The 15,624-nt window shown below is 41.1% G+C and overlaps 1 protein-coding gene across 2 annotated transcripts in view; it reads right to left on the reverse strand.

The window, feature by feature from the left end:
* Positions 1 to 6,030: 6,030 nt before the first annotated feature.
* Positions 6,031 to 15,624, reverse strand: part of brap (BRCA1 associated protein) — a 42,167-nt gene continuing 32,573 nt past the window's right edge. For both annotated transcript variants that reach the window (XM_078554229.1, XM_078554228.1), the window contains exons 11-12: positions 15,184 to 15,287; positions 6,031 to 8,972 (exon numbers count right to left, since the gene is read on the reverse strand). In XM_078554229.1, the coding sequence (XP_078410355.1) occupies positions 8,615 to 8,972; positions 15,184 to 15,287 (462 nt within the window). In that variant the 3' untranslated portion in view covers positions 6,031 to 8,614. The remainder of the gene's footprint in view (positions 8,973 to 15,183; positions 15,288 to 15,624) is intronic.

The following is a 15,624-nucleotide window of genomic DNA, read 5'->3' on the forward strand; positions in this document are numbered from 1 at the left end:
GGGAGTGGTGGTGGGGGGGGGGGGAGGGGCGTAGGGTGCAGGGTAAAGGGAGAGAGGGGGGGGTGGAGGAGGAGGGGCAGGGGAAGAAGATCCGGGCACACCTGCGCGCGCGCGCACCCACCCACCGGCGCATTCGCACCTCGCCCGTTGAGTAACTGAGCCCACCTCCCAACCACCATCAACACACGCAAAATAGGTCAAGCTTTAATCACCGACCCTCCCCCCCCCCCCCCCCCCGTCTTTCTCCCTAGCTGGAGAAATGGCGGGGGCAAGCGACGTTTAATAAATTACTGACGACGGGATTTTTTAATTTTATTTAAATGGCTGTCGTTCTTGCTCTCATCCTCGCCCACTCCTTCTGACCCTTGACCTCTTCAGCAAGGGCGGAGGTTTATTTTGCTGGTTCGGTGGGGAAGATGGCGGTGGCGGTGAGTGCGGCAGGGTCACGTGAGGGAATGTGCTTTGCCTGGATTGCTGTGCAGAGCAGCTGGAGTCATTGCAGAGACAGCAGTTAAGCAAAGCCACCTCTGCCCGGTTCATAATTAATAAAAGTTCATTCTTACATGAATGAAGTTGTTGCCTATGGAACTCTCACCAATTTCATATTGCGAACAACAGCCTTCCCAACCAGCCCATTTCTTCTTAGGAGAGGTGTAGCTATTTTCCCTGGCTTCACTGAGTTGACCTATGGGTTATGATTTGATTATGCACACAATAAAATTGCATTTAAATAGCGCCTCTCACAAACACAGGATGCCCCCCCAAAGCACTTTAAAAGTACTTCTTTGGCAGTAAATTGTTGCAACGTAGGATACATGGCAGTCATTTGCCCCACAGCGAACTCCCACAAACAGCAATAACCACCAGATAAACAGGTTATGTGACGGTGAGGAATAAATATTGGCCAGGATACTCGGGATAACTCCCCTGTTTTTCTTCAAAATGGTGCCATGGGATCTTGGTTTATTGTTTCGTCTGAAAGACAGCACCTTTGGCAATGTGCACTCACTCAGTATTGGACTGGAAAGTCAGCTTTTTGAATTTTGTGCTCAAGTCCAGCAGTGGGAAATGAACACACAACCTTCTGACTCAAAGGCAAGAAGGCTACCACCTGCTTAAGTCAAATAGGCAAATTCTGTGATTTTAATCCTTTTGCATGTAAACAAATATGGGTAAATTGCCACAAAGGGAAAGCATTGAAACAATTGTTTAGGATTAACATTTTTGTACCTGTCCACACAACAAAACACATACCTACACTATATAGTTGGCACCTATAGCACCTCAGCTTTACCTCCACCCACACTGACTGTAGCATTGAAACATTTATCACAATAATTGGCTTAAGTAACTAGTTTAGCTGATTGCATTGGAAAGGGTTGAAAAGTTACAAGGAACTCATGATCTATGCAAAATCACCCAAATTGGTATTTCCCCCACCCATCTCCACATATTTTTATAAAAGAAAAATCCTGCGGATGCTGGACATCTGAAACAAAAACAAAAATAGCTGTAAAAACTCAGCAGGTCTGACAGCATCTGCGGAGGGGAACACAGTCAACGTTTCGAGTTCGTATGACTCTTCATCAGAACTAAGGAAATATAGAAATGTGGTGAAATGTACTTCCCCCCCTCCTCACCGTCCAAAGGCCCAAACACTCCTTTCAAGTGAAGGAGCACTTCACTTGCACTTCCCGCAATTTAGTCTACTGCATTCGCTGCTCCCAATGCAGTCTCCTCTACATTGGAGAGACCAAACGCAGACTGGGTGACCGCTTTGCGGAACGCCTTTGGTCTTTCCGCAAGCATGACCCAGACCTCCCTGTCGCTTGCCATTTCAACATACCACCCTGCTCTCATGCCCACATGTCCGTCATTGGCCTGCTGTAATGTTGCAGTGAAGCTCAACGCAAACTGGAGGAACAGCACCTCATCTTCCGACTCGGCACTCTACAGCCTTCCGGACTTAACATTGAGTTCAACAACTTCAGGTCAGGAACTCTCTCCTCCATCCCCATCCCCTTTCTGATCCCCTTTTTTCCAATAATTTATAATTTTTTAAATATATTTTTCTTTTCCCACTTATTTTTAAATTTATTTCAACCTATCGTTTTATCTCCACCTTTTAGCCCATTTCGATCCCTTTCCCCCACCCCACCCCTACTAGGGCCACCTTGTCCTGCTTTCTACCCTTAATGTCACCATTAGCACATTCCTTAGATAATATCACCACCGTCAACACCCCTTTGTCCTTTTGTCTATGACATCTTGGGCAATCTCTTTTTTGCTTCCACCTATCACTGGCCCTCTATCCAGTTCTACCTGTCCCACACCCCTCAACCAGCTTATATTTCACCATATTTCTATATTTCCTTAGTTCTGATGAAGAGTCATACGGACTCGAAACGTTGACTGTGTTCCTCTCCGCAGATGCTGTCAGACCTGCTGAGTTTTTCCACATATTTTTAAATGAATTGTTCTAAGGCTGACAATGCCAACAAGGCTGCATTTATTGCCCACTAGTCACCTGAGTTGGCGGTGGTAGGGTTTCTTCCACGCAACTGAATAGCTTGCAAGGCCATTTCAGGAGGATATAGAGTCCACCATGGAATTTTGATTAAAGTCATGGATAGGCCAGGTGTAGAAGATGATCATTCTGTTGAAATGTCATTGACCTGAAACACTAACACTGTTTCTCACTCTACAGATGCTGTCTGACCTACTGAACATTTACAGTATTTTCCAGCGTATATGATATTTTATTTTTGTTTTGGAGTAGCTGAAGTAGTATCAGAAAGATATCAATGAACCACCAGTGAGTGGGCTGTCACTACAATCTAACAACTATCATAGCAATTTTTCTTAACTGCTAACCATAAATTACAGTTCCATTGAATTCAATTTCTCACTTGCCACTTTGAAAGGGTTGCCAATCTAGAGCAGAGTCTGAACCAGTGACACTATGATTTAATTAAATCATGTAGTTTATTTTCACAATTTTTTAGTAGTCATGTTGTTTCCTCAACCAGCCACTATAGACAATGTTTACATAAAAACAGAAAAAAATAGATTTACAGAAAATAAATATTTAAACTTACCGAGAAAATTGCTGTTGGGGAAGTGCATGTCTTTGCTCCAATCCCGTCAGGTTCCTCTTTGACCTATTGTTCTATTACACTGATGACTGTGTCACTGCTTCCTGTCTTCACCCTAACATAGAATATTTGTTTCAAATTTTCTCCTTGCCTATACCTTTACGTGATTCAACTTTGGTCTTCCTTTCCTCAACTACCTTCCACCTTTGGGAACAACTATCTGGATCATACTCCTTCCCACTCCACTTCTGTAAAGACTCTATTCTCTTCCTCCAGTTTCTGTCTTTGGTTGCATATGCTCCAATGATGCTACATTCCACACCCATGTTTCAGAAATAATATCCTGTTTCCTCAGTTGAGGATTCCCAAACACTTCCACTGCGGTAGACTAAACCTTCGACTAGGTCTTTCCTATTCCCATGTTTCTGTCCCCCTCCCTTCCCCCACCATACAGAACCACGATGGGCTCCTTTACCAGCAGATCATCTGCAATTTCCACCCCACACATCATCTCTTCCTCTCTCCTCTTTCCAAATGGATCAATCCTCTATGACACACTGATTCACTCTTCCAACATCCCTACCAACTGCATTCCTTCCCTGGTATTTTCTCATTCTCACATCACCATCCACAGCTCCCAACGCTCCTCCTGACAGAGACAGGAATTTATATACACTTTATGTATACTAGAATTTATTGCTTATGGTGCAATTTCTTCTACACAAATTAAGTGACCACTTTACCAGACACCTCTATTCTGACAACAAATGCAACACAACTCTGTTGCTCACCACTTCAATATCCTATGTCACTTCTACTCTGGTGTCTCTGTCTTTGCTTCAGTTGGGAAGCTCAACAAACTCAAGAAACAGTCCATAATACTGATTTTAATAACTTCAAACCTTAACTATAACTCCCACTGCTTCTTCAGCAGTAGTGCTGGCAATTTGGGGTGGGTATGTCAACAATTCGGTTTAGCATGCGATTAGATGCGCCTGCTTGGAGACTATAGAGTTTTATGTGCTTCCTTTTCTACCTGCCTCATCCCCCACTCTTTCAATTAGTCACTCAATCTATCATAAAAACAGAAAATACTAGAAATACTTGAATCATTCAGCATGAGATTATTTTCTTTAAAAAGTATTATTTGACCTATTTGCATTAATGCATGGTTGTTTTAAAACTTAGGTTATTCGTTACCAACTATGCTTTAGAAGCAAACAAAAAATATTTTTGCAGTGGGGAATTCAATCCCATAGCAATTTAAATAAACTAATTTGATTTACAGGAATTGTTAAGCAACTGCTTGTGATACTAGTGCAGGGGCATTAAATATTTTCATCTGAGAGTTCAGTGTTTTATTTCATAATGTGAATTTCTTCTTGCTGAACTGTCTCGAAAAATTACATCAATGCATTAATTTCTGAGATCCTTCTTGTTAAATTGAAACAAACCATTTAGTTCTATTTGCAATTATGCAACAGTATTTTTTTTAAAAGGTTCATACTAGGAAATTGAACAACTTCATAAAATAGAATAGATTTTGTTATGCTTGAAATGATTTGCAAACATATTCATCAGCAATAACTTGTATTTTTATATTGTCCTTGGCATAGTAAAACATCCCAAGGTGCTTCACAAGAGATATCAAACAAAATTGGAGCCACATATAGAGATATTTGAGATGATCAAAAACTTGGACAAAAAGATAGGTTTTAAAGAGCATCATATAGGAGAGAGGTAGCAAGGCAGAGAGGTTTTGGGAGAGAATTCCAGGACTTGGGCTCTAGGCAACTGAAGACACGGCTGCCAATTGTGGGGCAATTAAAATTGGTGATGCACAGAAACAAAATTGGAGAAGCAAAGAGTCCTGAAGGTTGTAAGGCTGGAGATTAGAGATAGGGTGGGCTGAAGCCACGGAGCAATTTGTAAACAAGATGTGAATTTTAAAATCAAGGCCTTGCGAGATCAGGAGGCAATATAGCACAGGGGTGATGATTCAAAGGGATTTGGTATGACTTAGGTTACAGGCAGCAGGGTTTTAGAAGAATTTGAGTTTACGATGGATGAAAGATGGGAGGCAAACCAGGAGAGCATTGGAACAGTCAAGTTTAGGAGGTAACAAAGGCACAGATCAGGGTTTCATCAGCAGTTGAGCTGAGGCAGGGATGGAGATGAACAACGTTACATTTCCATTCAGCTTTTCATGATTATGTTTTCACTAGTTGAATCCTGGTGGAATCCAAGGCTGTAATCCACTTAATGCAACTTACTTGGTTACATGAATCTGACAACCTGACTAATTTTAGACTTACTAAATCAACTTCTTGCCAGCCAGCATTCTGAGGGAGGGAACAACGCAAATTTTAAGATGAAGAAATGGAAATCTTGAAGGACCTGTGCTAGGAATACTAACACATGCTAAACACAATTTTCAGATATTCCCTCCCTTACCAAGTTACCTCTCGTAAAATGATCCCAGTTGTTCTCATGGAGCTTGCAAGGGGAAGACTTTTTTTTTTGAATTGAAGTATGCCCTTAATGGTTAAATGCACTGCTCAGTTAGGGAAATAAGACATGAAGACAAGGAAGTCTAAGTTGCCAGATCTCAAATAGGAGATTACAGCTGCCAGTTCTGAACTAGAAGGGGAAAAGGCAGCTGCCATGGTTTCACTTCTGATTGCTATCCAGTGACACTTTTTCTGCAAGTGAATGTGTGTGGATAGAAAGTGACAGGATTGTATTTGGTTCTGATACTTTCACGCAGTTGAAGAAGCCGCTGGTTCTCACTACGAGAAGTAGCCAGTGGGAAGTTACTGTTTTTGGAACTGTACCTCAGTATGAGGTTAGGTCCTTTAGGAAGGTGAAAAAAGGAATTAAGGTGAATGCAGTGGGATGAGGGCAGCATGGAAGACAAAAGAAACAAAGGTAAATGTTTACTGTGGCACAATTTTTATTCTTTTTAAAACAATCCCATAATAGTTTTTTCACAACTAGGGCCGCAGCAAAGTTTTGTCCATTCTGAACAGACAAAAGTTATGTTGCACTGCCTGATTCACATGTATGACAGAATTATTGCTCAGTTTATTGAAATGAGATAGAATGGACTAAATTAGACACACTATGTAAAATTAAAATACAGTGATCCGGATTGAAGAGTTTGACCCGAAATGCATCAATTTGCACTTCAAGATTCAACAGCCTTCAATTAACAATGTGTGTAAAATGTTATTTACAAAATGGTTATATTAATACCTCCATTAAGAGGTAACATGGTTTTGCTGTAGATAATTTACACCTGCATGTTTTTCTTCAGAGACATTTGTTGCAAAACATCTAAAAAAAAAACCTGTTTTAATAAATTACCATCTTGTGCAGTGTAATTAAAAATGGTGAACACTAGTGGTCCTCAGGGACTAGTAACAGACATTTCTTGCAGAAAAAAATCTCCTTCAACATACCTGCTTGACAATTTACTCAACACCCATCAATCTACGGCTGTCTTACATCAGCTATCATTCAAAATAATTAACCACTATAATAAGATCAACTCAGGAAACCATGCAAGTAAACTTCAATCTTTAGGTTTCTTTATAATCTGCAGCATATTAATAACTACTGAATTAAGGTTCATTCAAAAATGAAGTACATAAATTGAAAACACTCCCTCTCTTTAAATTAAATTACATAATATATTAATACACAATCTTTTTTTTCTAAGTTTGATTCTTTACAGCAACCACACAATTGCATCTGGCTCTGGCATTACAAGTGTTCCAAGCTTCTTGTTAAGTACTGCAACCCTTAGACAATATACTTACTGCTGACTTGACCACAAATGAGAGAATGGGAGGACTTTAAGTAGCTTAGGTGATCTGGTAATCTACCAAATTCCTTTTCCATCCTTCGTTACATAGGTACGATTGGTGCCATTTTGTATTTGCATAGGGTTCTACTCAGAAAATCTATGCATTGCCAAAAAAAAAAAATCCCTCAAAACAAAAACAAATTACATGAAAAAGAACTGGTGTTAGCTGTAAAGTCAGTCGTAAAGAACAAAATTGTGCAAATTAGAAATATAATCTCTTGCAAATCAACAGTAATTTATTGCAGGATATTCATTCCCCGAAGTGTGGAAGAACTGGAGTTCTACAGATGCAGATGATTTGCAATGGCCCTCGATGCAAGTGAAGGAACACCTGGACACATTAGTGAGATATTCAGTTTATTCTTTGGGTGTGAGATTTATGGTGAAGCACAGCCCACCTTTATTTCTTGGGTGTTACATGCTACTTAGAATTCTTTCATTTTACATGTGAATTATTGTTCCTGTTGACAGTTAATTTACTGGTCAGATCAGTGGGAAAAATGTGGTTTTACAGTCACAAAACCTGGCTGTAAAAGTCAGTGCACGCACACAAATGGTTTTGTCAGTTTACCGTAATTTTTATATTCTAAAGTTAAAAGCTTATAAGTTAGTCAATTTGACGGACCCTCATCCTTTCAATTAACTGCAAATGTCTGTTCAGTAAACTTAACACACATTTAATTTTTTTTTTCAATATATATCTACTCTTTTAGTTCTTTTCACATGGGGTTCTAATGCTAAGCAATCTTTACTCTTCCCTAATGTCAACATTCATTACTTGCAAGGCAGGTATATAACTTTAAATGCCGGCTACACCACCACTATAACATTTCCATTAGCCACATTACCCATCTTACAAATGAAATTCTCAATTAATGTTGAATTATGGACAATTTTCTCCAATGGACTTGAATTTAAACTGCACAAATTTATTTCAGGTAGGTATCTAACAGCTGAGAGAGATTAGCATGTATTTAGTTTGACCACAGTTATGCTGAAATTCCAAATGAATGCAGTGTACTCATCGACATCATCACCTAGTCCACAAAAAATCTACTTTCAACAATAAAGATGTGCAGAAACAATTAAAATTTGCTTTTAAATTCACTGTGTCCTGAAGTGTTCCAGGTATGCACACTGTACAGATTTGAATGACGGTTGTGTCAACTATATTGCTACTTCCATTTAAATCATACAGCCTATAATCCAAATAGTGTGTCTAAGTGCTGGACTTGTGGGTCTAATGAGTTATGTTGCAAATTTCAAGTAAGTTGAAAAATATTAAGACAGAATTTTAATGCCAATGTCCATGAGCAGTAAATTACTGTGAATTATTCATTGTGATAGAGTAGCTTGTGTTGCCCTGAACATTTGACAAATGTACTGCAAACCTTTCAATTGCATGGCTGATACACTTAAGCTATAATACCAGCAAATATAAATCAATAATGTTGTATTAAATAATTTTTCTGCACAATGCAGAATATAGCCCAACTGCCAAAAAAACTGGCAATTCTTGAATATAGAATCATAGATAACACAAGTATGGGAGTAGTCAGCACTGAAAATAAGCAAATATACACACACCTCCCAGGAGGTTTTTTTGTTTTGTTTTTTTTTTCCTTCCTCTTTCAAAAATGAGAAAGTTCAACTATTTGCTCCTTTTGCCTCTTCCTCTCCTGGAGGTCTGTTTGGTTATGGCTCCAGGTGACGATGCAGCAGATGCCACTGCAATATTTATCTGTCCCTCCTGAATCTCCTGTCGGGTGTCGGCTGGCATTTGATTGATTTTCTGCTGAGTCTCCAGGTAGAACATGACATCTCGCAGCTGTTCTTGCACCTCTGTAATCTGCCTGTCCTTCTCGTCACATGTGTCCTTCAGCTTCTTTTCTTCTTCCTTCAGTTTGGTTTGCAGCTGAATCTGATTAGCTCGCAGGCACTTGTTCATTTCTTGTTCCTCTTTCAGTTCAGTGCCCAATTTCAAAACTCTGTTGTTCAACTGAGAACACCTAACAAAATAGCATAAAAAGAGACATATTTAAAAACACTGGAACATCCCAACTGGAATTTTATAAGAGCTCAATGTTCATTTATTTATTTTGGTTCTCAACTGTACAATACATTTCAATCTCCAGTCACATCTACATCGGGCATAGGAAAAATGACAGGGATTGTAGTCGTAGTGGCATCCACAAGAGTAGTTTCCCATGGTAAATACTTCCTGTATTGGTATTATATAACCAAAAAAGACAAGCAAATATTTTTTGGACAAGAAGTTCCTGCTCACCAAGCTTGTTAATATTTCTAGACAGATTAAATTGTGAGATATGCAGCATGGATGGACAATAAATTCAGACCTTCATGTCTAGCAACAATAGCACTTTACGACTGGCTACAAATCAGAACAGCCCAAAATACAATTGTTTTAGCCAAGGACTGTACTTGAGACTTAATTCTCTAAATTCACTACTGTACTGTGTATGCTGTTACAAATACATAAACAACCCTACACCACTTTTTAAAGCCCTAATAGCATTTATGGTAAAGTTTAAGAGCTAAATGCCTTTTTAAACTTCTTGAACAGTTTATGACTAACACTGTATTTCTGCAAAATAAACAATGTCAGTAGTACTGCTATAATAGAACTTTGACTTGGATGATCAGTAGGTCAGCAGGTTGCAATTACACAACTCATATTTACACCAATGCAATGTCAGCAAGAATTGCTCAATATGCTTTTGAATTCCACCATAACTACTGTGTATTCAAACCTAAACTTCAACAGTTTGAAGAAAAAAGTTCTCGGTTTATCATAGTATCACAGCACAGGTAAAGTAGGAACATAGCTTTCATTTGTAGAATTGTCTGAAGAATAGTGTAGAAAGATCTGTTTGAGTGGCTTTACCAGAGAAGTACTCAAAATGCTCACAAAAAATGTCATTCACTGGAAACCAAAAGGATGCAATCTTCAAAATGCGTAAGGCAGGGCTAGTACAAATACTTCAGCATAAAACAAACATTTATATTTTAGGGCTCGAAGAACTTTAAAAGTTGTCATTTGTACAAACATTTGACATTCTTGCCACAGTGCAAATATTTGTGTGAGAACCTGCTAATCATGCAAAGTAAGTACCTTTTGATATGAAGGGACTTGACAAGTCTATTAAAAAAATTGTATTGCAGTTAAAATAGCCCTTGAAGTTTACAAGCAAAAGTTGGAGTTCACAGAAATTTAAACAGTTTATAAATCATGCCTACAGAGAAAATCAAAAGGAGAGGTGGCACCTCTGCAACAACACAGTCCGGCACAGCTCTTGTTACTAGCTGCAAGATGACGCATATTCCCAAACTGAAGCCTCCAAATACAATATGTGGTACATGTTCCCTACATATCAAAACTAGCATGATCAAATTCCATTTGGAACTTCAATACGAAACCATTCCTCAAATTGCATCCCAGTAACTAACTGCAGAGTGGCAAGAGGTCCACCCACAGATCTGCAAGGGCAATCACACAACTAATAGGCAGGATCACATCACACCCCTCCCTAAACACATGGCAAAACTGCAACAACGATCATCTATAATCCTGTAACACAAGATTATTCTCAGTTTAACTTTGACAAAGTTAAGAATAACTTTAACTGATGGGCTAGTGATGCCAAGTGTCAGCATGGCTAATTTCTTCACCCTCCGAACTGGAGAAGATCACAGAGAACGCAGCTGTGATAAAATAAAAAGTAAATGTGGAAGAATTTGTATTTAAAAAAAACAAAACATTTCCATTTACATAGTACCTTCCATGACCAACAGGCATCTCAGTGTTATGCAGGCAATGAAGGAAACGTAGCAGCTTATTTGTGCACAGTAAGCTCCTTCAAACAGCAAAGCGATAATGGCCAGATAATCTGTTTTTGTGATGTTGATCAAGGAATAATTTTTTAAAAATTCATTCATGGGATGTGGATGTCGCTGGCTAGGCCAGCCTTTATTGCCCATCCTAATTGGCCTTGAAAAAGTGGTGGAGAGCTGCCTTCTTGAACCACTGCAGTCCATGTGGTATGGGTACACCCACAGTGCTATATTAGGGAGGGAGTTCCAGGATTTTGACTCAGCGACAGTGATGGAACGGCAATATATTTCTAAGTCAGGATGGTGAGTGGTTTGGAGGAGAACTCCCAGGTGGAGGTGTTCCCATGTGCCTGCTGCCCTTGTCCTTCTAGATGGTAGTGGTCGTGGGTTTGGAAGGTGCTGTCTAAGCAGCCTTGGTGAATTCTTGCAGTGCATCTTGTAGATGGTACACAATGCTGCCACTGTGCTCTGGTGGTGGAGGGAGTGAATATTTGTGGATGGGGTGCCAATTAAGCAGGCTGCTTTGTCTTGGATGGTGTCAAGCTTCTAGAATGTTGTTGGAACAGGTGGTGAGTTACACACTTCAGGATTCCTAGCCTCTGACCTGCTCTTTAATGCCACTGAATGTCAAAAGGCGATGGTTAGATTCTCTCTTGTTGGAGATGGTCATTGCCTGCACTTGTGTGGTGCAAATGTTACTTGCCACTTGTCAGTCCAAGCCTGGATATTGTCCAGGTCTTGCTGCATTTGGACATGGACTGCTTCAGTAGCTGAGGAGTCACGAATGGTGTTGAACATTGTGCAATCATCAGCGAACATCCCCACTTCTGACCTTATGTTGGAAGGAAGGTCATTGATGAAGCAGCTGAAGATGGTTGGGCTGAGGGCACTATCCTGAGGAACTCCTACAGTGATGTCCTGGAACTGAGATGATTGATCTCCAAAAACCACAACCATCTTCCTTTGTGTTAGGTAAGACTCCAACCAGCAGAGAGTTTTACCCTGATTCTCATTGATTCCAGTTTTGCTCGGGCTCCTTGATGACATACTCGGTCAAATTCTGCCTTGATGTCAAGGGTAGTCACTCTCACCTCATCTCTGGAGTTTAGCTTTTGTGTCCATGATTGAACCAAGGTATCCTGAGGTCATGAGCTGAGTGGCCCTGGCAGAAACCAAACTGAACGTCAGTAAGCAGGTTACTGCTAAGCAAGTGCCACTTGATAGCACTGTTGATGACTCCTTCCATTACTTTACTGATGATGCGGTAACTGGCCAGGTGGATTTGTTCTCTTTTTTCTGTACAGGACATACCTGGGCAATTTTCCACATTGCCGAGTAGATGCCAGCACTGTAGCTGTGTTGGAACAATTTGGCTTGGGGTGAGGCAAGTTCTGGAGCACAAGTCTTCAGTATGATTGCCGGAATATTATCAGGGTCCATTGCCTTTGCAGTATCCAGTGCCTTCAGCCGTTTCTTGATACCACGTGGAGTGAATCAAATTGGCTGAAGACAGGCAGCTGTGATGCTGGGGACCTCCAGAGTGGCCAAGGTGAATCTTCCATTTGGTACTTATGGCTGAAGATTGTTGCAAATGCTTCAGCTTTATCTTTTGCACTGAAGTGTTGGGCTCCCCCATCATTGAGGGTGGGCATATTGTGGAGCCTCCATCTCCAGTTAGTGTTTAATTGTCCACCACCATTCACGACTAGATGTGGCAGGACTGCAGAGCTTAGATCTGATCTGTTGGTTGTGGAATTGCTTAGCTCTGTCTATCACTTGCTGCTTAAGCTGTTTGGCACACAAGTAGTCCTGTGTTGTAGCTTCACCAGGTTGACACCTCATTTTTAGGTATGCCTGGTGTTGCTCCTGGCATGCCCTCCTGCATTCTTCATTGAACCAGGGTTGATCCCCTGGCTTGGTGGTAATGGTAGAGTCGAGGATATGCCAGACCATAAGGTTTCAGATTGTGGTCAAGTGCAATTCTGCTGCTGCTGATGGGCCTACAATGCCTCACGGTTGCCCAGTCTCGCATTGCTAGATATGTTCGAAATCCATCCCGTTTAGCACAGTGATTGTGCCACACAACACGATGGAGGGTATCCTCAATGTGAAGACAGGACTTTGCCTCCACAAGGATTTTGCAGTGGTCACTCCTACCAATACCGTCATGGACAAATGCATTTGTTTCAGGCAGGTTGGTGAGAATGAGGTAAAGTACATTTTTCCCTCTTGTTGGTTCCCTCATCACCTATCACATACCCAGCCTAGCAGCCAAGTCCTTTAGGATTCAGCCAGTTCGGTCTGCAGTGGTGCTACCGAGCCACCCTTGGTGATGGACATTGAAGTTCCCCACCCAGAGTACATTCTGAACCCTTGTCACTTCAGAGCTTCCTCCAAGAGGTGTTCAACATGGAGGAGTACTGATTCATCAGCTGGGTCAGTGGGGGTGGGCGGGGTGGGGGGAGAGAGAGAAAATGGTAATCAGTAGCATGTTTGACCTGATGTCATGAGGCTTTCGTCAATGTTGAGGAATCCCAGGGTAACACCTTCCCGGCTATATACCACTATACCGCCACCTCTGCTGAGTATGTCCTGTCCCACTGGCAGGACAGATGATGGTATCCGGGACATGATCAGTAAGGAATGATTCTGTGACTATGACTGGCAGACTGTTGCTTGACTAGTCTGTGAAACAGCTCTCCGAATTTTGGCACCAGCTCCGAGATGTTAATAAGGAGGGCTTTGCAGGGTCGAGTTTGCCAGTTGTTGTCTCTGGTGCCTTGGTCAATGCTGGGTGGTCTGTCTGGTTTCAATCCTTTTGCACTTTGTAATGGTTTGATACAATGGCCTTGTTAGGCCACTTCAGAGAGCATTGCTGTGGATCTGGACATGTCAACCAGATTTCCTTCTCTAAATTACATCAGTGAACCAGAAGTGTTTTTATGGTCATCATTAGATTTTGAATTCCAGATCAAATTCAAATTTCACCACCTACGTTGGAGTAGAGAAGACTGAGGGGCGACCTGATCGAGGTGTACAAGATTATTAGGGGCATGGACAGGGTGGATAGGGAGCAGCTGTTCCCCTTAGTTGAAGGGTCAGTCACAAGGGGACACAAGTTCAAAGTGAGAGGCAGGAGGTTTAGGGGGGATGTGAGGAAAAGCTTTTTTACCCAGAGGGTGGTGACGGTCTGGAATGCGCTGCCTGGGAGGGTGGTGGAGGCGGGTTGCCTCACATCCTTTAAAAAGTACCTGGATGAGCACTTGGCACGTCATAACATTCAAGGTTACGGGCCAAGTGCTGGTAAATGGGATTAGGTAGGTAGGTCAGGTGTTTCTCACGTGTCGGTGCAGATTCGATGGGCCGAAGGGCCTCTTCTGCACTGTGATTCTGTGATTCAAACCCGGGTCCCCAGAGCATTACCCCGGGTCTTGGATTAATAGTCCAGTCACAATACCATTTTGTCACTGCCTTGATCAGGACATCGGGGTTAACACTCCTGCTCTTCTTCAAAATAGTGCCATGGGATCTTTTACATCCACCTGAGGGAGCAGAGGGACTTTAGTTTAAAGCCTCATCCAAAAGACAGCAGCTTTGTCAGTGCAGCACTCCCTCCATATTGCACTGGATTGTCAGCCTTGGTTTTTGTGCTAAAGTCCTGGAGCAGGTAGAAACCAGAGCTAAGAGTGCTACCAACTGAGCCATAGCTGACACACAAAGAAAGATAGGGAGAAACCTTATAACTAGTACCATAATATAGGAATGCAAGGAGAAGGGAAAGAAATTATAAAGATTCCTTTTCTTAATTGATCCTTTCCTGCATGGGTTGCTGGACACCAATGTGTGGACATCAGATAAGGGCAGGATCAACTACAATATCAGGAAATGCCGGAAAAACTCAGCAGGTCCGACAGCATCTGTGAAGAGAGAAAGAGAGTTGACATTTTGAGTCTGTATGACTTCTTCAGAGCTAAAGCTGAAGAAGAGTCAGACAGACTCGAAACGTCAACTCTGTTTCTCTCTCCACAGATGCTGTCAGAGCAGCTGAGATTTTCCAGCATTTTCTGTTTTTATTTTAGATTTCCAGCATCTGCACTATTTTGCTTTTACCAATTGTAATATCCCTGTTAAATGAACAGCCTGCTCACAACAGCTCAGTTCATAAACGAACAATAGCCACTTGGGTGTCTGGATTCTGGGATGACACACCACTTTAGGAGCGTAAAGCAAAGAAGGGAAGAAAAGTGACAAATAGGAAGTAGAAGCTACCACATCACTTTTTGAATGCACCTTTGCCCCACTTAAACTGATGTTTATTTTTCCTTTAATTTATGGGGCAGGCGAAATATTTGTTGCAAAGTGGCTTACTTTCTCTCGAGAGCTTGTTTGTCTTTCATCAGTTCATTCAACTTCTGTTCCAGACTGTCGCACTTTTCAATGGTTTCTTTGAATTTTATTTTCATATTGTTGATCTGGAAAGATGAAATAGGATAGGATCAAGTTTGGAAAGAAATACTGAAGATAGTTTATCAATGTTGCAATTTACATCAATTATCATTCACCTACAGTCTCAAGAGTTTACCACATTCGGAGCATTTATTGCTTCTGAATTTTTTTAGTTGCACTGCATTTGATGTCCTTAAAGATAATGTTCTGAAGTGGAGGCTGTAAAAATAGAATGCACTGAAAATACACTCCTGCTTCATCAGCATTTAAACAGACAAGTTAATCTAAAAAAGCTTTGGATTTTGTTTCTGATTCAGGTTTCCAGAATTCATTGTATTGATCCCTACTCCTGATGTACAGCTG

This window comes from Cetorhinus maximus, chromosome 12 (genome assembly GCF_964194155.1).
Source record: "Cetorhinus maximus chromosome 12, sCetMax3.hap1.1, whole genome shotgun sequence".
Taxonomy (NCBI): Eukaryota; Metazoa; Chordata; class Chondrichthyes; order Lamniformes; family Cetorhinidae; genus Cetorhinus; species Cetorhinus maximus.